Here is a 24,353-nt window from a genome sequence, read left to right as displayed (position 1 = left end):
AAAGTTTTTTGAATTATTTTATTTAGACAGTGGTATTTATATACTTTTGGCAAAACATCAATGTACTTTAGGGGTTAGCGAGCATTTTAGCAGTGCACTGTGCACCTGCCAACTTAACTTTTTAATTCGCAAGTGGCTGAAACTAGAGATCTGTATATAATGACGAGATGCTCATGGTACGGGTGGGTGAAGCGGCAACAGAGCACTGAGAAGCAGCGGAGTTGACAGCAGCTACGTTAAAAAAAAAATATATCCTGCACATGCGCAGAAATCTCTGTATCTTTCACCATGGCAAATCGTGTTTGTACTGGTTGTGTCACACCCTGACCATAGAGAGCTGTTTATTCTCTATGTTGGTTAGGTCGGGGTGTGATTAAGGGTGGGTTATCTAGGGGAATTGTATGTCTATGTTGGCCTGGTATGGTTCCCAATCAGAGGCAGCTGTTTATCGTTGCCTCTGATTGGGGATCATATTTAGGTAGCCATTTCCCCATTGTGCTTTGTGGGATCTTGACTATGTATAGTTGCCTATAGTTGCCTGTGTTCACTATTATTAGCTTCACGTTTCGTTTGTTTGCTTTATTGTTTTTGTTCTTTGAGTTTTTCTCTTCCTATTAAAAGAGATGGAAACATACCACGCTGCATCTTGGTCCACTCTTTTCGACGAGCGTGACAGGTTTGCACGATGTGTTATTGATACTCATTCAATTACAAACATAATGTTATATATATAAAAGGAAAACACAAAAGCAGATCATCTTTTCTAAAATGTTTCTTAGCAGTGTGAAATTGCTAAAAAAAGACAGAAAAATGGATGAGTGATTTCATTTTTTTAAATCAACATAGTAAAACCAATCAACTAACCAAAAGCCACTCATTCCCAAAACACATTAAATGTAACATTTACATATTTTATGCAATAAAGCAAATGACAGAACAACCAATGTCCCAGAAATGCTTTCTTTTGTAAAAAATGTGATTTATAAAAGGGACCACAAACTTCTGTTTGTGTAGCCACATTCTAACAACTGGCAAACTTCGCTACAAACAGTTAATTGATGTCCATCACTCCCAAGTTTGATACCAAAGCACAAATGCATACTGTACTGTACACATGCTAGAGCAGATTGCCATAGCTGTTCATTAGTGGCCATTAACATACAGCATACATTGGGCACCAGCACCATTAACTAAAACATAATTCACTCATGATATCCCATGTGGCTGTTTATTACAGGTATTGGACTTGACTTTTTTGTAATACAGTGTGAATACCTGAGTTCAGTGTCACAACACAAGTAAACCGTGGCAGTAGTAGCAAGCAGCTGGGATCCATAATAATATACTACAGCCAGGTTGTTTGTAAAAGAGGCCTGTGGGCAAGTGTGCTGTGGTGTGTGCAGTGCAATTTCATGCACCAAATTTGAAACAATAACAGAGCATAACAATCTTTCTCTCCAAAGGTAGGTTTGGGGTCTCTGAACTATACTAGGCCTTATTACAGGAATGACGTCACACTTCGTGGGTGAAATAGGGGTCCTGGAGGCCTTGCCATAATCTGGACTGACATTGAAATGTTGGATAAGGCAGTTTTAATGCTTTGGTTTTTACATATGTACAATACCATCACTACAATACAATGTCAACAAACATATTTCATTGACAGAGTCAGCACACTTTATCACATGACAGTGGAGAGGTTCCACCTCACCAACCCCCTCTGTGTCACTACATTGCATCTCTCATAGACCCCTGAGTTTTGCTGATTTGTGATTGGTCAAGAGTCCCTCAAGAGTTCCCACGGTAGGTCACATTGGTGAAAGTGGTGGTGGCTCCTTTGTACAAGGGGTTGTTAGCCTGAAAAATGGAAACAAATAGAGGACAAATATATCAAACATCCAATCAGACACATGTCATCTTGACATGGATAAATATTCATGCCATTCATATTTTCTCCATCAGATGGCAGCTTTGTCTTAAAAGCATAGTCGGACTCACCGTATCCCATTTGGCCTTAGCCCTCTCCTCCTCAAACTTGGCGAACTCTCGGCGGTCATGAACGGTGACCAGCAGCTTCCAGATGAGCAGGCCAGCCAGACCCAAAAACAAGATGGCCCCCGCCACCGCCATGAGAACCACCAGGATATCAGGCCCTTTAGGGCAGTCTGAAAGAGAGAGAAGAAAACATGAGAAGAGAGGATTGAACGGGGAAAAGAGATGGAGAGGGATGAAAAAGGGGGGGGGGGGGTTTGGGTGGATGATATTTGTGTCGGCAATAGGGGACTAGCGTTAATGCACCTCGCTCTGGCTTTGGAATTGTCTTTGTTCCTCTTGGGTGCGTGTCAGAGGGGAGAAGACTACCAGGGGTGGCAGAGCTGAGTGCTATTATGAGCTTTAGAGAACCAGGCTGCCTTCTTTGTACCTGCTCTACTCTAGTGGTGCATGCCAGCCACACAGATAAAGACTGACGTGGAACCCAGGAACACACTATTCATACTTAGGGAGAAAAATCGACTCCTCTTACAGCTCCCAGGCATCAGTAGTAATGCACATTATTTCTACACACATCATTATTCTCTAGAATACTAAAGGAATTCACTCTCATCCAGACCCTGTCAAACACATCATATGCTGTACATATGAGCACAGAACTCAGACCCATTCACACACGGATGGACACACTCACCAGGCTCCATGACATATAGGATGGACTTTCCACTGGCATCCTCGTAGTACTGGAAGTGCTCTACACAGTCATTCTCATCCTTATAGGTGCAGTTCACAGCATTCTTCTCATAGAAGACTGGGATGAAAGAGAGGGTTATAGGGGGTTAGAACCAAGTGGAGGATAAGGAGCGAGAGAGAGAGACAAGATGAGGAGCTGGAGGTTAATAATATTTATTTTGCAGCACGTAGTAAAATCTATGGACACACAACATTAAATATATAGAGGAACAAATACAATATAAACAGTAGTGTCCACAGGAATTAGTGGATAAGGAACCAGACATGAATAAACCAGTCCGTACCAAAACAGAACAGTCCTACCGCATATTGAGAAAGCTAATAGCAGCTTGGATGAAGGAGACTTTTGAGCAATTCATTTTTAACCTAGGAGGCCTGTATCTGCACTCTAAGGGAAGTATACAAAAATGCATCAAACGTGGGATGCCAGGAGTCTCTCAGAATGGATGGCTCATGGCGTATGATTCATGTCTGTTACTGGTGAGAAAGGTCAGATACTGTAAGTTCATACCAATGATCCTGCTACCTGGTTTCACAATGTTACCCAGCATGTTTTGACTCTTTAGGTTAAGATTACCAAACCAGCAGATCATATTGAATGTTAAAATGGATTCAATGAATGATCATCAGCATCATATCCACCCTGAAACTGCAGTTTCCTCAGGAAGAACAGGCTCTGATACTGTAGAGAAATTGGGGCCTCAATGTGGGTTGTTAGCACACAGTTTTGACTTCATATCACAAACCTATAGTCTGGCTCTACAGTTGAAGTCGGAAGTTTACATACACCTTAGCCAAACACATTTAACCTCAGTTTTTCACAATTCCTGACATATAATCCTAGTAAACATTTCATGTCTTAGGTCAGTTAGGATCACCACTTTATTTTAAGAATGTGAAATGTCAGAATAATAGTAGAGAGAATGATTTATTTCAGCTTTAATTTCTTTCATCTCATTCCCAGTCGGTCAGAAGTTTTATTAGTATTTGGTAGCATTGCCTTTAAATTGTTTAAATCGGGTCAAATGTTTCGCATAGTCTTCCACAAGCTTCCCACAATAAGTTGGGTGAATTTTGGCCCATTCCTCCTGACAGAGCTGGTGTAACTGAGTCAGGTTTGTAGGCCTCCGTGCTCGCAGACGCTTTTTCAGTTCTGCCCACAAATTTTCTATAGGATTGAGGTCAGGGCTTTGTGGCCACTCCAATACCTTGACATTGTTGTCCTGAAGCCATTTTTCCACAACTTTGAAAGTATGCTTGGGGTCATTGTCCATTTGGAAGACCCATTTGCGACCAAGCTTTTAACTTCCTGACTGATGTCTTGAGATGTTGCTTCAATATATCCACAAAATATCCTTCCTCATGATGCCATCTATTTTGTGAAGTGCACCAGTCCCTCCTGCAGCAAAGCACCCCCACAACATGATGCTGCCACCCCTGTGCTTCACGGTTGGGATGGTGTTCTTCGGCTTGCTAACCTCCCCCTTTTTCCTCCAAACATAACGATGGTCATTATGGCCAAACAGTTCTATTTTTCTTTCATCAGTCCAGAGGACATTTCTCCAAAAAGTACGATCTTTGTCACCATGTGCAGTTGCAAACCCTTGTCTGACTTTTCTATGGCAGTTTTGGAGCAGTGGCTTCTTCCTTGCGGAGCGTCCTTTCAGGTTATGTCAATATAGGACTCTTTTTACTGTGGATACAGATACTTTTGTACCTGTTTCCTCCAGCATCTTCACAAGGTCCTTGTGTTGTTCTGGGATTGATTTGCACTTTTCGCACCAAAGTACGTTCATCTCTAGGAGACAGAACGCGTCTCCTTCCTGAGCGGTATGACGGCTGCGTGGTCCCATGGTGTTTATACTTGTGTACTATTGTTTGTACAGATGAACGTGGTACCTTAAGGCATTTGGAAATTGCTCCAAAGGATGAACCAGACTCGTGGAGATATACATTTTTTAACTGACTTTCCTAGTTAAATAAAAAACATATATAACATGCTTTAAACTACTTAAAGGAGCAATTAGGGTTAAGTACCCTGCTCAAGGGGACATTGACAAATATTTCACATAGTCAGCTCAGTGATTCAAACCAGCAACATTTCAGGTACTGGCCCAGCGCTCTTACCCGGTAGGCTACCTGCCACTCATATGATGGAATATGTGAGAACATCAAGCACTATAAATAATGCAATCTGTTGCGTGGAGAGCATGTTGAACACACAATAAGGGAACATTGTGTAATAGTTCTTACCTAGTTCTTCCACCTTCTGAATTTCATCCCTGCAGATTCGGGCACAGCTTTTCTCCTCAAAGAGACGGCCTCTCTTGAAGTGCTTACATTCAACACATTCCCTGCAGATGCAACACAATGTTAATACATCATCATCGTCACCACCACCAACTTCTTCATCATAATCATCCTCCTTTTCCTCCTCTTCCTTATTGCATCACCATTTCATCATCACCCCTATCACATGTACTCATACAGTATCTGTGTGTAGGCAGTTGTACTGCCCCCTGTACAGTATTTACTCACTTTTTGATGCTGCAGGCATCAGGGCAGGTCGGACACCTCTCACAAGTGGCCCCGTAGGCCCCTGGCTGGGTGCACTCGCAGGCCCCACACACACACTGGCCCCGGCCGCTGCACAGCAGGCCCATACTGGACATGCAGGTGTCTGTCCGGGTGGAACAGTTACAGTTCTCCCCCATCCAGTCAGAGCCACACTTGCAGAAGCCACAGTCACATTTCCCATGGCCTGGCAGAGACACAGAGAGTGAGGATGAGCAATTTTTTATGGACATTTTATGTCTAACTTAGAGACACTAATAATGTATGTTTTGTACATTAGGTTTATATATCTCTTATCATCACGTTATCAGTACTGGACAAACCCATGAGTGCAATTACAACCCTGGCCTGGAATGTTTTGAATTTCAAAGCAATGTGTATGTGAGTGGTTTGTGCGTGTGTTTTTGCCAGATCATAACTATACTGAACAACAATATAAACGCAACATGTAATGTGTTGGTCTCATGTTTCATGAGCTGAAATAAAAGATCCCAGAAATGTTCCATGCGCACACAAAGCTTATTTCTCTCAAATGTTGTGCACAAATGTGTTAACATCCCTGTAAGTGAGCATTTCTCCTTTTCCAAGATAATCAATCCACCTGACAGGTGTGGCATATCAAGAAGCTGATATAACAGCATGATGATTACACAGGTGCACCTTGTGCCCGGGACAATAAAAGGCCACTCTAAAATGTGCAGTTTTTCACACAGCACAATGCCACGGATATTTCAAGTTTTGAGGGAGCGTGCAATTGGAATGCTTATGACAGGAATGTCCACCAGAGGTGTTGCCAGATAATTTAACGTTCATTTCTCTACCATAAGCCGTCTCCAATGCCGTTTTAGAGAATTTGGCAGTACGTCCAGCCGCAGACTATGTGTATGACGTCGTGTGGGCGAGCGGTTTGCTGATGTCAACATTGTGAACAGAGTGCCCCATGGTGGCGATGGGATTATGTTATGGGCAGGCACTACTGACAACAAACACAATTGCATTTGATCAATGCCAATTTTAATGCACAGAAATAATGTGACGAGAACCTGAGGCCCATTTTTTTTTTTTTTGTTATCTGTGACCAACAGATGCATATATGTATTCCCAGTCATGTGAAATCCATAGATTAGGGCCTAATGAATTCATTTCAATTGACTGATTTCCTCATATGAACTGTAACTCAGTAAAATCTTTGGAATTGTTGCATGTTGTGTTTCTATTTTTGTTCAGTATAATTGTCAGCAAATGTGTTTGTCTCTGTATTAATGAGTGTATTGAGAGCATGGGCAGGCAGACACATATGTGATGAGTCCATATTAGGTAATCATTTCCAAAACATGAAGTCATCAATTCATGACCAGACAGTGCAGACAATGGCAGGAAGCTAACTGGTAATCCATCCCACTCTTCCCCTCCCAACACTGGGACAATCCCTGGCTGTGATGACCACTCCCTGAAGCCTCCACAATATTTCTCAGCCCAGCCAGCAAAGTTGAGAAATTATTGTTTGATTGCCTTCAGACAGACATGCTAGAGCAACTGGCTGTTTCTCACAGGATGAAGGTTAATGCAACAGGGCTGGGCAATGAATGACGAAGAGCAGAGACACACTGAGTCACTGTCTCAGAGCGCAACTGGGTTAGAGTGACCGATGGAAACTAAACAGAGGTCTGTAAACTGTATAAACAGGCCCTCAGAGACATGGGGAATTGTTGTTTTCAGGTGAAACCACCTCCTTCAACTGAATTCCCCAGTTCCCACACCCTATCTGACTCTGTCATCACTATGAGATAAGTGTGTGTGTGTGTGTGTGTGTCTGTGTGTGTGTCTGTGTGTGTGTGTGTGTGTGTGTGTGTGTTTGTAATGAAAGAGGCAGCTATAGTTATAAAAGGTCGCTTTACTGTCTTGCAGGCACATAAGCTGTCTGCGTTGAGCTGGTTAATGTTCTACAGTATGTATCCCACAAACAGAGCACAAACTCAACTGAATGCTGTTGACACAATCAGTACATAGTAAAGAAAGTCCTGGTTTTCCTCTCATAATAACGTTCTTGTGTTTGGCAAATGCTCCTTATACTTTACCTCATCTGTACAGTGAGTTCATGCTTGTGCCTTGTTCTCTCTACTGTACTTGTTGTAGGGTCGAGTCAGAGAAATGAGAAGGAGTTTCTAGGTATACATCCCAAATGGCACCCTATTCCCTACATAGTGCACTACTTTTGACGTGAGCCCTATGGGCCCTGGTCAAAAGAAGTGCACTATATAGGGAACAGGGTGCCATTTAGCATGCATATCTAAATAATCTGCCTCGGTCTGAGACGGCACTCTAATACTCCAATTTATCAAGTCGTAAACATGAACTACAGAGACACATAAACATGGAGTCCAGGAGGGAGGACAGAGAGAATGAGAGCGAAGAGGTGGAGGGAGTCATAGACATAGAGAGAGAGAGAGAGAGAGAGAACTACAAGAATAATAAAAAAAAAGAGAGAGGAGATGAGTGGGAGTTTTGGTGATGGATATGAACTTTAAAAGAGGGAGATATAGAGAGAGAAGGATAGAAAGAGAGAGGGTAGCGGGCCAGAGGAATGCTAACTTTCATGTTCTCTCTTGCATGTTTGTGTGCCCTGTGGATGTGCTTGCTGACTCCTGCTCCACTGCCCTAGCTCCAGAGCAGAGGGAGAAATACACACCATCAGGGGGATGTGGGAGGGCCTGGGGTTAGGAGGACGGGATGGGCCTTGGGGGAGACCCAGATTGAGCTGGAGCCCAGGGACTCTGATACTTTACTGTTCTTCACACAGTAATGACATCATGACAACAAGACTCCAGAGACACAGGCTGGCAAAGTTGAGTCTCCTTCAGCGTGCTCCACTGGCTCTACTCACTAAATATGGAGTTCTGGACTGTTGCATTTCTGTGTCATTCATTCCAACCCTAGACGCTTCATACAAGAGTAGATCTCAATGACTAAGACCACAATCCCACAAACAACATCTTTTCCACTGACAAAACCATAGCTAATGCTGAGTTAAGACATAAATGACTCTTTTAACCAAATATGTCCCATTCCCAAGTCCTGACTTCACCCTAACCACCATACATAGCATTTCACACATAGCACACACTGTAAAAAAGCCAATTTAACCAATTGCTTAATCAGCGTTATTCTGTGAATTGAAGGAAAATAAATTTAGCTAATGTGTGACGGTTTGTTCATTCAACAGACTTTTCTCACATTGAGCTGAATGTACTGTATATTAACTTGTTGAGACAAATTACAAATTCATGTTGGCCTTTGGAGTAAAATTACAAATATGTTTGCTCAAAACTACACCCATCATTATAAGATTTTCCAGCATGCTCTATTGCAGGTTGATTTTCAGAATTGTTTGTTTCAATACCTGTGTTTTGGTTGATTGGTTGATTAATCTTAAGCTACACAAACATAAAAAATAAACATTTTTCAAAACTAATCCAATCTGTTACTAGTTGGACTTTTTTCACCCGTTACTGTGATGGCTGTTGCAGTTTATGATTTAGGTAGTCTCAATAACTCATTTTACCTACCCTGTCAGTCATTCTCAATGCAGGTTGCGGGTGATTAAAGGTTCTAATTGTTGGATATCCTCACTCTCAGTGGATTCCAATAGGAATTACACATCATAATGTGACTTGCAGGCTTGACGTGGCCTGTAAACCAGCAGTTTCAGACCACTGCCCCCAAAAGAAAGGCCTGATGATATACAATACCACTCAAAAGCTTGGACACACCTACTCATTCAAGGGTTTTTCTTTATTTTACTATTTTCTACGTTGTAGAATAATAGTGAAGACATCAAAACTATGAAATAACACATATGGAATCATTTAGTAACCAAAGAAGTGTTAAACAAATCTAAATATATTTTATATTTGAGATTCTTCAAAGTAGAATATTTGACTTGATGACAGCTTTGCACACACTTGGCATTCTCTCAACCATGAGTTTGAGCCAATCAGTTGTGTTGTGACACGGTAGGGGTGGTATACAGAAGATAGCCCTATTTGGTAAAAGACCAAGTCCATATTATGGCAAGAACAGCTCAAATAAGCAAAGAGAAATGACAGTCCATCATTACTTTAGGACATGAAGGTCAGTCAATACGGAACATTTCAAGAACTTTGAAAGTTTCTTCAAGTGCAGTCGCAAAACCCATCAAGCGCTATGATGAAACTGGCTCGCGTGAGGACATCCACAGGAAAGGAAGACCCAGAATTACCTCTGCTGCAGAGGATAAGTTCATTAGTGTTACCAGCCTCAGAAATTGCAGTCCAAATAAATGCTTCACAGAGCTCAAGTAACAGATACATCTCAACATCAACTGTTCAGAAGAGACTGTGTGAATCAGGCCTTCGTGGTCAAATTGCTGCAAAGAAACCACTACTAAAGGACATCAATAATAAGAAGAGAATTGCTTGGGTCAATAAACATGAGCAATGGACATTAGACCGGTGGAAATCTGTCCTTTGGTCTGATGAGTCAAAATGTGATATTTTTTATTCCAACCGCCTTGTCTTTGTGAGACGCAGAGTAGGTGAACGGATTATCTCCACATATGTGGTTCCCACCGTGAAGCATGGAGGAGGATGTGATGGTGTGGGGGGTGCTTTGCTGGTGACTGCCAGTGATTTATTTAGAATTCAAAGCACACTTAACCAGCCTGGCCACCACAGTATTCTGCAGTGATACCTCATCCCATCTGGTTTGCGCTTAGTGGAACTACCATTTGTTTTTCAACAGGATAATGACCCAACACACCCCCACGAACTGTAAGGTCTATTTGACCAAGAAGGAGCGTGATGTAGTGCTGCATCAGATGACCTGGCCTCCACAATCACCCGACCTCAACCCAATTGAGATGGTTTGGGATGATTTGGATCGCAGAGTGAAGGAAAAGCAGCCAACAAGTGCTCAGCATATGTGGGAACTCCTTCAAGAATGTTGGAAAAGCATTCCAGGTGAAGCTGGTTGAGAGAATGCCAAGATTGTGCAAAGCTGTCATCAAGGAAAAGGGTGGCTTCTTTGAAGAATCTCAAATAATAATTATATTTTGATTTGTTTTACACTTTTTTGGTTACTATATAATTCCATATGTGTTATTTCATAGTTTTGATGTCTTCACTATTATTCTACAATGTAGAAAATTAGTAAAAATAAAGAAAAACCCTTGAATGAGTAGGTGTGTCCAAACTTGTGACTGGCACTGTATGTAATATACTGTCATGAAGTTTCATTTTACACTGGGAAATATGCAAATAAGGTAGAACAGAATGTATGTTGGTTCAGCAATATGCCCAAATATTGAGCAAACACACAATCCTATTGCAGTTGGTTGCCTTACAATTGTACATTGAATCAACTTTAATCCCATTTTGTTGAGCAAACTCACAATCCTATTGCAGCTGGTTACCTTACGTACGTTGAATAAATAAATACAATTCCGGTGCACATGATACCACTCTTGTTCAGCCCAGGGGCCCTTTCTATGATGCCTTCCCAAAGGCCCAGACTGTTTGGGTTAAGAGATGCTGTCTCACGCGACTCAGGCCCCACCCCCCTGCCTTCCCGTCTAAATCCATGTGGAGGCATGCTATGGCTGGGTGAGGGGAGAGAGGAACGAGGAAAAGTCTGGACAACGTGAAAACAAACAAAACAATTGAAGCGGTTGACCATGGGAACATCCTCATTCCTAGGACGACAGACTCAGGGCTACGCTGGGAACTAATGGGAACCATCTATTTGACAACAAAGGATGTCTTATGGAGGGAATCAAACATTGTATTTTCAGTAAAAAGACTATAATAGACTACGTAGCTCTTTCCCCGGAAACATCAAGAAGATACAGATATAACTTCTCTACAGGTATCCAGTGCCTCTCATTCTTTCAGTGAGTACAACAGCGACTGGCCAATCGGACTTTAACCTCTGTTACCATAAGCAAAGTCCTGGTGGTCTAATAAAGCTCAGTCCATCCCTAAGGGAACGGTTGTGGTTAAAGCACAGAGTTATAGCCAACACATATACAGTGGGGAGAACAAGTATTTGATACACTGACAATTTTGCAGGTTTTCCTACTTACAAAGCATGTAGAGGTCTGTCATTTTTATCATAGGTACACTTCAACTGTGAGAGAAGGAATCTAAAACAAAAATCCAGAAAATCACATTGTATGATTTTTAATTAATTAATTTGCATTTTATTGCATGACATAAGTATTTGATACATCAGAAAAGCAGAACTGAATATTTGGTACAGAAACCTTAGTTTGCAATTACAGAGATCATACGTTTCCTGTAGTTCTTGACCAGGTTTGCACACACTGCAGCAGGGATTTTGGCCCACTCCTCCATACAGACCTTCTCCAGATCCTTCAGGTTTCGGGGCTGTCGCTGGGCAATACGGACTTTCGGCTCCCTCCAAAGATTTTCTATTGGGTTCAGGTCTGGAGACTGGCTAGGCCACTCCAGGACCTTGAGATGCTTCTTACGGAGCCACTCCTTAGTTGCCCTGGCTGTGTGTTTCGGGTCGTTGTCATGCTGGAAGACCCAGCCACGACCCATCTTCAATGCTCTTACTGAGGGAAGGAGGTTGTTGGTCAAGATCTCGCGATACATGGCCCCATCCATCCTCCCTTCAATACAGTGCAGTCGTCCTGTCCCCTTTGCAGAAAAGCATCCCCAAAGAATGATGTTTCCACCTCCATGCTTCACGGTTGGGATGGTGTTCTTGGGGTTGTACTCATCCTTCTATTCCTCCAAACACGGCGAGTGGAGTTTAGAGCAAAAAGCTCTATTTTTGTCTCATCAGACCACATGACCTTCTCCCATTCCTCCTCTGGATCATCCAGATGGTCATTGGCAAACTTCAGACGGGCCTGGACATGCGCTGGTTTGAGCAGGGGGACCTTGCGTGCGCTGCAGGATTTTAATCCATGACGGCGTAGTGTGTTACTAATGGTTTTCTTTGAGACTGTGGTCCCAGCTCTCTTCAGGTCATTGACCAGGTCCTGCCGTGTAGTTCTGGGCTGATCCCTCACATTCCTCATGATCATTGATGCCCCACGAGGTGAGATCTTGCATGGAGCCCCAGACCGAGGGTGATTGACCGTCATCTTGAACTTCTTCCATTTTCTAATAATTGTGCCAACAGTTGTTGCCTTCTCACCAAGCTGCTTGGCTATTGTCCTGTAGCCCATCCCAGCCTTGTACAGGTCTACAATTTATCCCTGATGTCCTTACACAGCTCTCTGGTCTTGGCCATTGTGGAGAGGTTGGAGTCTGTTTGATTGAGTGTGTGGACAGGTGTCTTTTATACAGGTAACGAGTTCAAACAGGTGCAGTTAATACAGGTAATGAGTGGAGAACAGGAGGGCTTCTTAAAGAAAAACTAACAGGTCTGTGAGAGCCGGAATTCTTACTGGTTGGTAGGTGATCAAATACTTATGTCATGCAATAAAATGCAAATTAATTACTTAAAAATCATACAATGTGATTTTCTGGATTTTTGTTTTAGATTCCGTCTCTCACAGTTGAAGTGTACCTATGATAAAAATGACAGACCTCTACATGCTTTGTAAGTAGGAAAACCTGCAAAATCGGCAGTGTATCAAATACTTGTTCTCCCCACTGTATAAATGTAGCAACAGCACCATGACTCATCTGCTATGCAGCAACATTGAATTATCCAATGACAGGACCTATTAAAATGTTGTTACTTTGATTGAGCAACGTGTGTGCTGTGCAGGCGTGCAGTAGGGGGAGAGATGATCAGCGATGACATCTCATACTTCATTTCCAAGAGTGGTTAGAAGGTTGATGGAATCAGTGAGCTCTGTGAGCTTGTTTACTCCGCTAAAATGAGCATGGAAGAAGACGTGGTTTTTATTTTAATAATCTGAATAACTTCTTGTGAAGTTGATGGAATTTTTTTTTTTTGAAAACGCATGTTTTTTTGTTTGTATTATCCTTTACCAGATCTAATGTTTATATTCTCGGACATGAATTTCACATTTCCACAAACTTCAAAGTGTTTCCTTTCAAATGGTATCAAGAATATGCATATCCTTGCTTCAGGTACACTTCAACTGTGAGAGAAGGAATCTAAAACAAAAATCCAGAAAATCACATTGTATGATTTTTAATTAATTAATTTGCATTTTATTGCATGACATAAGTATTTGATACATCAGAAAAGCAGAACTGAATATTTGGTACAGAAACCTTAGTTTGCAATTACAGAGATCATACGTTTCCTGTAGTTCTTGACCAGGTTTGCACACACTGCAGCAGGGATTTTGGCCCACTCCTCCATACAGACCTTCTCCAGATCCTTCAGGTTTCGGGGCTGTCGCTGGGCAATACGGACTTTCGGCTCCCTCCAAAGATTTTCTATTGGGTTCAGGTCTGGAGACTGGCTAGGCCACTCCAGGACCTTGAGATGCTTCTTACGGAGCCACTCCTTAGTTGCCCTGGCTGTGTGTTTCGGGTCGTTGTCATGCTGGAAGACCCAGCCACGACCCATCTTCAATGCTCTTACTGAGGGAAGGAGGTTGTTGGTCAAGATCTCGCGATACATGGCCCCATCCATCCTCCCTTCAATACGGTGCAGTCGTCCTGTCCCCTTTGCAGGAAAGCATCCCCAAAGAATGATGTTTCCACCTCCATGCTTCACGGTTGGGATGGTGTTCTTGGGGTTGTACTCATCCTTCTATTCCTCCAAACACGGCGAGTGGAGTTTAGAGCAAAAAGCTCTATTTTTGTCTCATCAGACCACATGACCTTCTCCCATTCCTCCTCTGGATCATCCAGATGGTCATTGGCAAACTTCAGACGGGCCTGGACATGCGCTGGCTTGAGCAGGGGGACCTTGCGTGCGCTGCAGGATTTTAATCCATGACGGCGTAGTGTGTTACTAATGGTTTTCTTTGAGACTGTGGTCCCAGCTCTCTTCAGGTCATTGACCAGGTCCTGCCGTGTAGTTCTGGGCTGATCCCTCACATTCCTCATGATCATTGATGCCCCACGAGGTGAGATCTTGCATGGAGCCCCAGACCGAGGGTGATTGACCGTCATCTTGAACTTCTTCCATTTTCTAATAATTGTGCCAACAGTTGTTGCCTTCTCACCAAGCTGCTTGGCTATTGTCCTGTAGCCCATCCCAGCCTTGTACAGGTCTACAATTTATCCCTGATGTCCTTACACAGCTCTCTGGTCTTGGCCATTGTGGAGAGGTTGGAGTCTGTTTGATTGAGTGTGTGGACAGGTGTCTTTTATACAGGTAACGAGTTCAAACAGGTGCAGTTAATACAGGTAATGAGTGGAGAACAGGAGGGCTTCTTAAAGAAAAACTAACAGGTCTGTGAGAGCCGGAATTCTTACTGGTTGGTAGGTGATCAAATACTTATGTCATGCAATAAAATGCAAATTAATTACTTAAAAATCATACAATGTGATTTTCTGGATTTTTGTTTTAGATTCCGTCTCTCACAGTTGAAGTGTACCTATGATAAAAATGACAGACCTCTACATGCTTTGTAAGTAGGAAAACCTGCAAAATCGGCAGTGTATCAAATACTTGTTCTCCCCACTGTATAAATGTAGCAACAGCACCATGACTCATCTGCTATGCAGCAACATTGAATTATCCAATGACAGGACCTATTAAAATGTTGTTACTTTGATTGAGCAACGTGTGTGCTGTGCAGGCGTGCAGTAGGGGGAGAGATGATCAGCGATGACATCTCATACTTCATTTCCAAGAGTGGTTAGAAGGTTGATGGAATCAGTGAGCTCTGTGAGCTTGTTTACTCCGCTAAAATGAGCATGGAAGAAGACGTGGTTTTTATTTTAATAATCTGAATAACTTCTTGTGAAGTTGATGGAATTTTTTTTTTTGAAAACGCATGTTTTTTTGTTTGTATTATCCTTTACCAGATCTAATGTTTATATTCTCGGACATGAATTTCACATTTCCACAAACTTCAAAGTGTTTCCTTTCAAATGGTATCAAGAATATGCATATCCTTGCTTCAGGTCCTGAGCTACAGGCAGTTAGATGTATGTATGTCATTTTAGGCTAAAATTGAAAAAAGGGTCCCACCCTTAACAGTAAAGAGAGAGAGAGAGGTCTGGATAAGGGTCAACTGAGGCGTTGTGGACATGTTCTAAGGAAATGGAAATCTCCTTTTTCCTGCTAAAACCATAAGCCTGCCAAAACCCATAACCCTAAAGCAAACAGAGAGAAGAAATGTTACAAAAACAACTTTTCGACTTGTGTTGATGAGTAAAGCTTCAAAACTCAGCAGAAAAGAACATGTAGTGAAAGAAACCAACATGGCTGTCACAACAGTGTATCTATCCACTCACCTGAGCAGATCTCTCCTTTGAAGCGAAGGCAGTTGAAGTCGTCACACTCGCAGTACTTGCCCCACACCTTTCCAAAGCCACTAGTGTGGCAGGAGCACTGGCCACACACACAGTTGCCCCTCCCACTGCAGATGGGGTCCTCAGGTTTGGGGCTGCAGTTGCCTTGGTCTGAGGGCCTGTAGTCCCCGTCGGCACACTCACAGCGGTCTCCCAGGCGCCCCGGGTGACACTGGCACACACCACACTCGTAGGTCCCATTTCCCTGGTTACAGAGAGGACTCTCGGGCTGGGCTGTGGCCTCACAGTCACACCCGCAGGCGAAGTGGACCGTAACCTCCAGGGCGTCCTTGAAGCCCACGGGTTTAATGGTGAAGGTACGGTTCTTTTCCTTAGGGCAGCCGCGTAACCTGGCCTCCACACTGAACGACACCTGGGGGAAAGGTGTGTGTGATACAGCAGGTTACATTTGAACTGTGCAGTAAGAACAGAGCATTATTTATATACCTAAGATCTGACACTAGGCCAGCATTTATCATCCAGATGGTGAGTGGTACAGGTACTGACTGTGTCTCCGATCTTAAGTCCGGAGCAGGACTTGAGTCCCTGGATGAGCTCTCCGTTGAGGCAGGTGGCGTTGAAGGACAGAGCCAGGTCCTCTGGAACACCCAGCAACTCCAGCTCCACCTTGGAACGGATCCTCTACTCCACAGGTCAAGGGTCAATGTGCAGAGGTCAGAGGACAGAATGAACTCAATCAGAAACATAAACGGTTCAGAAAACCTCTACTCTTAGTCTCTGTGGAAATGGATACAGTGTGTATATACAGTGTTCTATCTGTGACACATCGGCTCGTGGGAAGTCAAATAGACTGTTTGAGAATTAAAGGGGAGCTGAACTCAGTCCTTTAGCCGCGCTTTTCCACGTCCTCATTAAGAAACGCTAGAAGCAATGAGAGTTTTGAAGTGGGAGCTGTATGTTTGCTAATGTTGTGTGTTCTTCTTGAAATATCTCAAGCAGCCAATGTACGAGACGAATGACTTAGCAACCGCATGACGCAGCATGACAAGCTCAAAGCATTTCCTACTTTCTAGAGTATCAGTATTTTTTATGACAGTTGTGTTCATGATGTTAACGTTAGCTCCTGTTCTTTCAACATAAGAGTCATTCTTTCAACATAACATTGGCTACGATGTCTATGTTTTGTTGTCTCATGTGTAAACATGTCCGAGGCGCTGCATGTTAATGGGTAGTTCTGTTGTCTGTAAATGGCCGGGCTGTATGTTGATTCTGCTGCTATGATTGGATAGAGTGCACTCAGCGCAGCTGTTTCTCAGTGCAAGACAATTCTCCCTAGGTGTTACCAACTCATGTTAATGGTAAAGTAGGCATGACTGGGCATGATAGAAATCAAAACCCAACTCTCATATATACGGCTGTCTCTTACCTCGTAAGCATCCAGGATGAGTTGGATCACATTCCCAGAGTCATCCGACAGTGTTCCAACTGTGGTGCCAGGAATGAGCTGGCTGTAGTTCTGAGGAAAGAGGGTCCAAGGGGACATAAGAGGTAATGTACCATATCCCTACACCTAGTAACCACGGTGACCCTGCATATGTACTCACCTGGTAGAGGGGCACCACATTGTTGGTCACAGCAAAAATGAGGTTGATGTTGTTCTCAGACATCTTCTCTGTGATCAGAGCCAGAGAGGGGTAGTCCTGAAGGAGGAGACCATCATTATCATTACGTTTCTCTTGTGATAACAGAAGAATAGAACTCCAACACAAACTCCCTGACACACACCACTCACCAGGGTTGACGACTTGTCATAGTTGTTGTCTCTGTCGATGTGACACTGTCCGTCATTGGGCTGCACTAGACCAGCCAGCCGGCCGTCCAAGGCTATGTGTGTCGTAGCGTCGGTAGTGAACACCAACAGGTGGGAGGCATCCCCACGCCAGCCTATCTTGTCCTAGTGACAGACGGAGGGAGAGAGAGGGAAAGAAGAGGAGATGAGAGGAGAGAAACGGTATGTATTCAAGTTTGTGTGCTGTTTCTAAACCACTGATTGTGTGTGCGTGCGTGCGTGCGTGCGTGCGTGCGTGCGTGCGTGCGTGCGTGCGTGCCTGTATGTCTCTAGGTGTGTGCGTACATGCGTGTGTGTGTGTATCACCTTGCACACCACTGCCTGTATAACCGCGTCGAAGCCTCCCTCTGGAGAGTCTCTGTTACGAGACACCTGCTGCTTCGCCACCTCCTCGGTGAAGCGCTCCACCTGCTTGGTCAGAGACAGCACGTGCTTGTAGCCAAACTGAGGCAGGCACCGCGTCTGGATCCTACACATCACACCCCGTGCCATGCCGAAAACAGGAAATGGACAAAAAGGTGGAGAGAGAAATACATTGCTGTTAGACACAATTTGACAGCTATTAACGAAGCCAAATCCTGAGGGAATTTGAGCTTCAACACAGAATATCAACCTTTTCAAATCCTCCCCTCTTCAAATCTCCTCCTCCTCTCCCTCCTTCTCCTCCTGCTCCACCTCTCTGTCCACTCCACCCCCCACTCACCCATAGCAAGGGTTACTGACAGCTTCCTCAGGGTAGGTGTACATATATGGGGACAAGGGCTTGTCCACAAAGGCCCCAAAGCCCATACGCAGGTTGCTGGTGGTGCGACCCATGGCTGCAGCCAGCTGGTTGCCCAGGGAGCGCAGGCGGGCCAAGTCGTCCTTCATGGAGTAGGAGAGGTCCATCAGATAGTACAGGTCAACTGGGTAGTCCTCCACCTGCTTCACTGTCACTGTGAAACGCCTGGCATCATCTGAGGAGAGAGAGAGAGAGCGAGAGTATGTAACAATTCCTCTGTTCAATGTACTTTAGATGAGTTGTGAACCCGGTGTACAGTATATGGGTGTTTGCATGTAAGCCTATGCTGTGTTAGAGTACCTGGTCTCAGAGTGAGGCGTAGTTTCTGGGGTCTGATCTGGGTGACGTCGTCAGCCGCCCCCGATGCCTTGTCACTGAGGGGCGTGTCTTTCTGCACGGTGAGGGTACTGAAGGGGAACTCTAGCCCCTCCTTCGTACACCCCCCATCCAACAGGTTCTGCTTCAGATCACAACGGGACACACTGGAGCCCCCTTGGCCAAACTCCTGAAACCAGGAGAACAACAACACACAGTGGTAAGAGTAACACTTCCCAATGAGACAACCAGTAAAGGGACAGTGATCAATTTAAAAAGAGCATCTAAATGCAATACAATGGAAGGGGAGCTCAGTAGATGAATACAGTATTTGGACAGTGACACGTTTTTACGTTGTTTTGGCTCTGTACTCCAGAACTATGGATTTGAAATGATGCAATGACTATGATGTTAAAGTGCAGCAGGTCAGCTTTAATTTGAGGGTATTTTCACCCATATAGAGTGAATCGTTTAGAAATGACAGCACTTTTTGTACATAGTCCCCCAGAGGATATACTCACTTCCTTAAAGCACCAAGCACAGCTAGGGTGGATAGCCAAACACTGTCTGCAGGTGCTCACCCCTCGAGATGTGCAGATGTTTGAGCCTGAAGTACACACCAACATAAACATGAGTGAATAGGTAGGAGGTCCAGTAGAGGGAATCAAATAAGCCATATATGGACACTTGAAAGGAATCATATAGGCTATTTGCTGTATGGACACTTTTAGATTGATTCTTTATTAGCTTTGAGTGTTTCTGACAATGTTATTCCACTTGCAGTCTTGCCAAGTAATTGTGTCTCGTGACCGTTTCTCCACACTGACTCTGCATTTAAACTACACTTCTTCTTCTTTTCTCACGACTTTAGTAGTTAGTTGGGCCACAGACGGTTCCGTTTCTCTACCACACGCTCTCTTTTCTCTCTCGGCTGGTCCCTCCTCCTCTGCTTCCTCTCTGCCCCAGGCTCTACTTCTCTCCTCCTCTGTTGCGCCATACTGCTTGCTACCCAAGCCTGTCCTGTCACGCACATTGTTCTGTAAAACAGCTGTTAACAGGCAATTCGATGCTAGAGGAAGACGCACACACTGCCGGAATTTCCATCACTGTATGACGCTGAAACGTGTCATGTTGACGCTGCTCAATAAGTCGCGGATGTTACACATTATGTCTTGCAACAGTTGGTTTAAAACCTGATTGCAGTCATATCAATTGAAAACGCTGTTTCATATCATTTCTTTCAATGAGATGTATACGCGTTGTCTATTAGACGTATTGAGGATTAATTATGTGTTAGATATCCTTTTATTATTATTAGGCTATTATTATTAGGCTATTCGCTATTGTGCATGTTGAAGTGATTGCTTGTCTATATAGCACTTGTTTCTATAAAAACAGGAGGCCAAAACAAATACTATGAGAAATGCAAAGGTGTGGCCTGTACAAATATGAGCGCACTCTGGCACAACGTTTCGCGAATTAGCGCTCCCTTTTAAGGACTCAACATGCCCAATGTTCCATTCCAGTAGCGCAATACAGTGCGATACAGTTTATTGTTTTAACAAATAAAATCGTCAAAAACTACAGTTTTGTGAGTTTTCCTGGTTCTTAAGACGTATTACTTATTAAAAACATAAGATATAACAAAATATAATATTCCGTCGGCTAGAATAGAACATGTCTTATATAATGGCAGAGGAAAAGTTTTTACATAAAAACTATAGAATGAAAAAGAAAATACTTACCAAGAACTTCAGAAGAAGCTAATAATAAAGCAGAAAATATCCATAGTCGGTCAAAAAAAGTTCCCATGTTGGAGATACGGGTTAGGACTGACTGCTTGACTTTCTCTGCCTGCTCCACCTCTGTAGTAGTATTCGTAGCCTGCTCTCAAACCAGTGGACCACCAATTAGAATGCTTTTCCTCATTCTTGCAAAATGCAATGCTGATTATGATTCAGAGAGGCTCTTGACATACACGGTTAGGCTACTTTATAGAAACGTAAATGTACGACATAATATATAGACTAGAGTGTGGATGTGCATTATATTTAAGAATATGCCGTTGGCCTATTCTCCACATGTCAATGGCACAGATGTGTCAGTCGCTATAAAGGTAGCAAGCGTCTGTGTGATTCAAGACATTCAAATTGCCTGCTAATCTTTTGAAGTCTATTCGACAATATCCCCGCTCCGCCCCAAAAAACATAAATAAATGAATGAATACAAAAATAAAATAAAATAAACAAATAAATGTATGAATAAAAATAAAAGACACAAGAAATAAAAAATGGATAGAAATAAAAACATATTGACAAAAACAATACATTGTTATAACAATGCAGAGAAAAGTGTTTGTAAACATTGTTGTTTACATCTTTGTTTGGTTTTCAGCTAACGGCATGTCTGTTCATTGATAGTTACAAGCAACCCACGTAACAAAGGTCAGAAAAGTTTCAAAATCTGTGACCTGTGCTTGAAAGCCCCCTAGCGGTTGAAACTCATATTCATTTTCAACCAGATGACTGTAGTATGAGTTTATAATTATTTGATTATAATCCCAATTAAACGGATGTATTCATACTTGATCTGTTATATCTTATTATCTGAGGAGATATGAGGAGGTTTGTGCTGTTCTTCACAGGGTTTTGAGCATAGTTTGCTTGTTGTGTATGTGGGCATGTAGGCTGGACAATTTACATCCATTCTCTCCCATCTCTTCTTTAGAGAAGGATGCAGTAGTCCTGTTTGATCCATTCTTCCTTTATCTGAATCTGACCTGCCTAGTGGCCCTCCCAGGCCTGTCCATTATGGAGTGATGGAGCAGGAGAGAAATTGTGTACCTCTAAAATTGCAGGAGGGGGATAAAAACAAGATTAGATCAATGCCCTGGCCGTCTCCAGCCCCGCCGCCACTGCTGCCTACCTGTCACCGTCACCGCCACCCCTGTAGAAATTGACTTGGGGGGGGCGGAAGTGGGAGCCGGACAATGCCTCTGTCTCTCTCTCTCTCTCTCTCTGCCTCTAAGCTTGTCCATTTATTGAATCACTGTCCGTCTCCCTCTATACCCGTTATTCTCTCTGTCTCGCTGGTTGCTAAGCTACTGCCGCTAGCCAGTGTTCTGGAATTGCGGCGAGGTGGGGTGATAGAAAAAGAGAAATAGATAAGCTGTAATACCCAGGAAGGCAGGCAGTGTGCATGCATTGGGCTCTGATTGCTCCTGGCTATGTGTGGGGGATAATGCTCCATGGCTCACATTGTGCTGGGTAAAGAGCTAAAGAGGGGGTCAGATGGCACCCAATTAAAACAGTGAGCCGGACCATCGGGAGGAGAGGGGGGGTTTGGGGCCGGTGACAGGAGATTGGTCTCGACCTCTGTCTCCGCTCCATAGAACACTGGTCAAGCTTTTCACTGAGTCTGAGAATGCAATCACTCTGCCAATATCAGTGTTTGGATAACCAACCGCCACCATGTCACCCCTTTCCTTTTCACTGGGTCTGGGTATAATGAAGACCACCTCGTCGTGTAAGAGAGGGTCCACCTGGGATTTGTTTGAACTCAGGTAGTCTATATATCAGTGGGGTTTACCTTCTGAGATGTGCCCTAGCTCTTCTCATGGCGGACATGTTGTTTGTGTTGTGACGCTGTGCCTCCTGACCCGCTGGCCCCCTGCCTGTCTGGCTCGGAGAGCACTGCTCCTCTCCTCAACAGGTGTCCCAAGGTAACTCAAATGAGAACGTATAGAGAAAGAAAGACCCTGAACTGGCATTTAACGGAGGGGAGAAAGGGATATAGGGATAAAGAGAGGGTGAGCATTTTTCTTCCACAGGCTCTTTTTAAAAGCACATCCACTCTCTGGCTCAATGGGGTTGTTTCATAGCCTGCTGTGTGACACAGAAAGACGGAGACAAAGAGAGAGAGAGAGGGAGGGAGAGAGGTGGCGAGAGAAAGAGGGGGCGAAAGAAGGAGAGGAATCAAGTTAGAAAGTTTAATGAGAGATGTGTAGATCTGCCAAAATGTTTAGGCCAGGAGATTCTTCAATGAGGGAAGTGGGAGAGACATTGTCCCTGGAGATAGGAGGCAGAAAAGGCAAGTTAATTCAATTAAGGCTATGCAATTCAAATTCACTGCCCTCAAACACACAAACAGATACACTCATTCAAACAAATGGATGCGCACGCACGCACACACACACACACACACACACACACACACACACACACACACACACACACACACACACACACACACACACACACACACACACACACACACACACACACACACACACAAACACAAACACACACACATACACATACACATACACACACACACACACAAACACACAGGACAACGCTACAACAAATGAAGGCAATGAAGCCATTATCTCCCTGAAACAACTTGAATGACTAATGGATGTAGCCTGTTAAGGGGTTGTTGAGAGGAGCAGTCAGAAACACTCTGCTGCTGTGTACCTGGAGTCTCTGTCAGGGGGGAACTAATGACTACATTTAGCTCTATGTGATCAACTGTCCCACGGGTCACAGTGCCCACAACCCCAGACATGCCCCCCCCCCCCCCTCTCTCTCTCTCTCTCTCTCTCTCTCTCTCTCTCTCTCTCTCTCTCTCTCTCTCTCTCTCTCTCTCTCTCTCTCTCTCTCTCTCTCTCTCTCTCTCTATCTCTCTCTCTCGCTCTCTCTCTCTCTCTCTCTCTCTGTTTCTCTCTCGGTCTCTATTTTTCTGTTTCTCTCTTTTATACTCCCTAACCTTCTCTCTGTTTATCGGTGTTTCCTGTTGCTTAATCCCCTCTCTCTCTCTCTCTCTCTCTCTCACTTAATCTAGACCCCCACTCACACTCACTCACTCACACACAAGCCAGTCGCACACACACTTAGTTCATCTAATGAAAACTTGGCTGCAGGTAATCTATTAGACTAATTGAACTGGATCAACATCCTAAGAAGTCTGCCCCCAGCTGCACCTCTGGAGAAGGGATGTGGAGATGAAGGGGTTGGGGAATGGAGAAGTGTATGGAGGGTGGGGAATCTACTCTGCTGTGTTCAGGTGCTGCCATGCCCTGTGTGAAGGCCTCTAAAGACATGGGTGGAGGTGGAGTGGGGAGGTGGAAGGGGGAGGTGGAGGTATGGGCTAAACCCCTCCCTGTTGCTAAGGGATGTCTTCACTTAGTTTGTGTTGCTAGGCTGCCAATTCCCCCGTGCTAAGTGGAAGCGTTTTCCCTTCTCCTTCGTCCAGGCACACCATCTCTCTCTCCCTCTCTTCTTCCCTCCCTCCTTTTCTCAACCAAAATAACTTTACCAACCATCCATCACTACGCTCACAGGGCTACTGTTGCTAAGGAACAAGTCTGAGACACACATACATGTCTATATGTACTTTCCATATCTATTTATATCTTTATACACAGGCCTACATGCTGTGTGTCATGATATGAAATAATAATGAGCTCATGCCACCTGTGACCTGTGTGTTGAGTTCTGTATTGCATCTAGTGTCACTAATGATGTAGATAATTGACCAAACCGAACGTGCTGCTTCTCAGAAAATATAACTTCTGTATTCCACATATAAGCCTCAGTTTTACCAACAGGTTGTGTGCAGCAAATGGACGAAAAATATAATTCATTGACTTCAAAGTCTGTGGAAATGT

General features: G+C 43.8%; 1 protein-coding gene across 1 annotated transcript; it reads right to left on the bottom strand.

Annotated features, from left to right (window-relative positions):
• Window positions 1–815: 815 nt before the first annotated feature.
• LOC139578995 (integrin beta-3-like) lies at window positions 816–21,156 on the bottom strand. The gene is made up of 15 exons (XM_071407173.1): window positions 20,431–21,156; window positions 19,207–19,292; window positions 18,671–18,875; window positions 18,293–18,545; window positions 17,896–18,058; window positions 17,533–17,694; window positions 17,345–17,440; window positions 17,167–17,256; window positions 16,287–16,421; window positions 15,723–16,152; window positions 5,284–5,506; window positions 4,999–5,099; window positions 2,687–2,803; window positions 1,999–2,165; window positions 816–1,857 (listed from the first exon to the last, which is right to left on the bottom strand). The coding sequence occupies exons 1-15, from the start codon at window positions 20,495–20,497 to the stop codon at window positions 1,789–1,791; spliced, it is 2,364 nt and encodes a 787-aa protein (XP_071263274.1). The 5' UTR covers window positions 20,498–21,156; the 3' UTR covers window positions 816–1,788.
• Window positions 21,157–24,353: the final 3,197 nt, after the last annotated feature.

Source organism: Salvelinus alpinus, chromosome 1 (genome assembly GCF_045679555.1).
Source record: "Salvelinus alpinus chromosome 1, SLU_Salpinus.1, whole genome shotgun sequence".
NCBI classification, from domain to species: Eukaryota; Metazoa; Chordata; class Actinopteri; order Salmoniformes; family Salmonidae; genus Salvelinus; species Salvelinus alpinus.
Note: the sequence above shows the minus strand (reverse complement) of the source record. Positions and strands in the feature narration are given on the sequence as shown.

Coding starts and splice junctions, on each gene's coding strand:
- LOC139578995 (XM_071407173.1), bottom strand. CDS start 20,497: ATGGGAACTTTTTTTGACCGACTATGGATATTTTCTGCTTTATTATTA. Junction 18,059..18,292: donor GTCAGTAACCCTTGCTATGG/GTGAGTGGGGGG, acceptor TGTGATGTGTAG/GATCCAGACGCGGTGCCTGC. Junction 2,166..2,686: donor CCTATATGTCATGGAGCCTG/GTGAGTGTGTCC, acceptor TCTCTCTTTCAG/ACTGCCCTAAAGGGCCTGAT.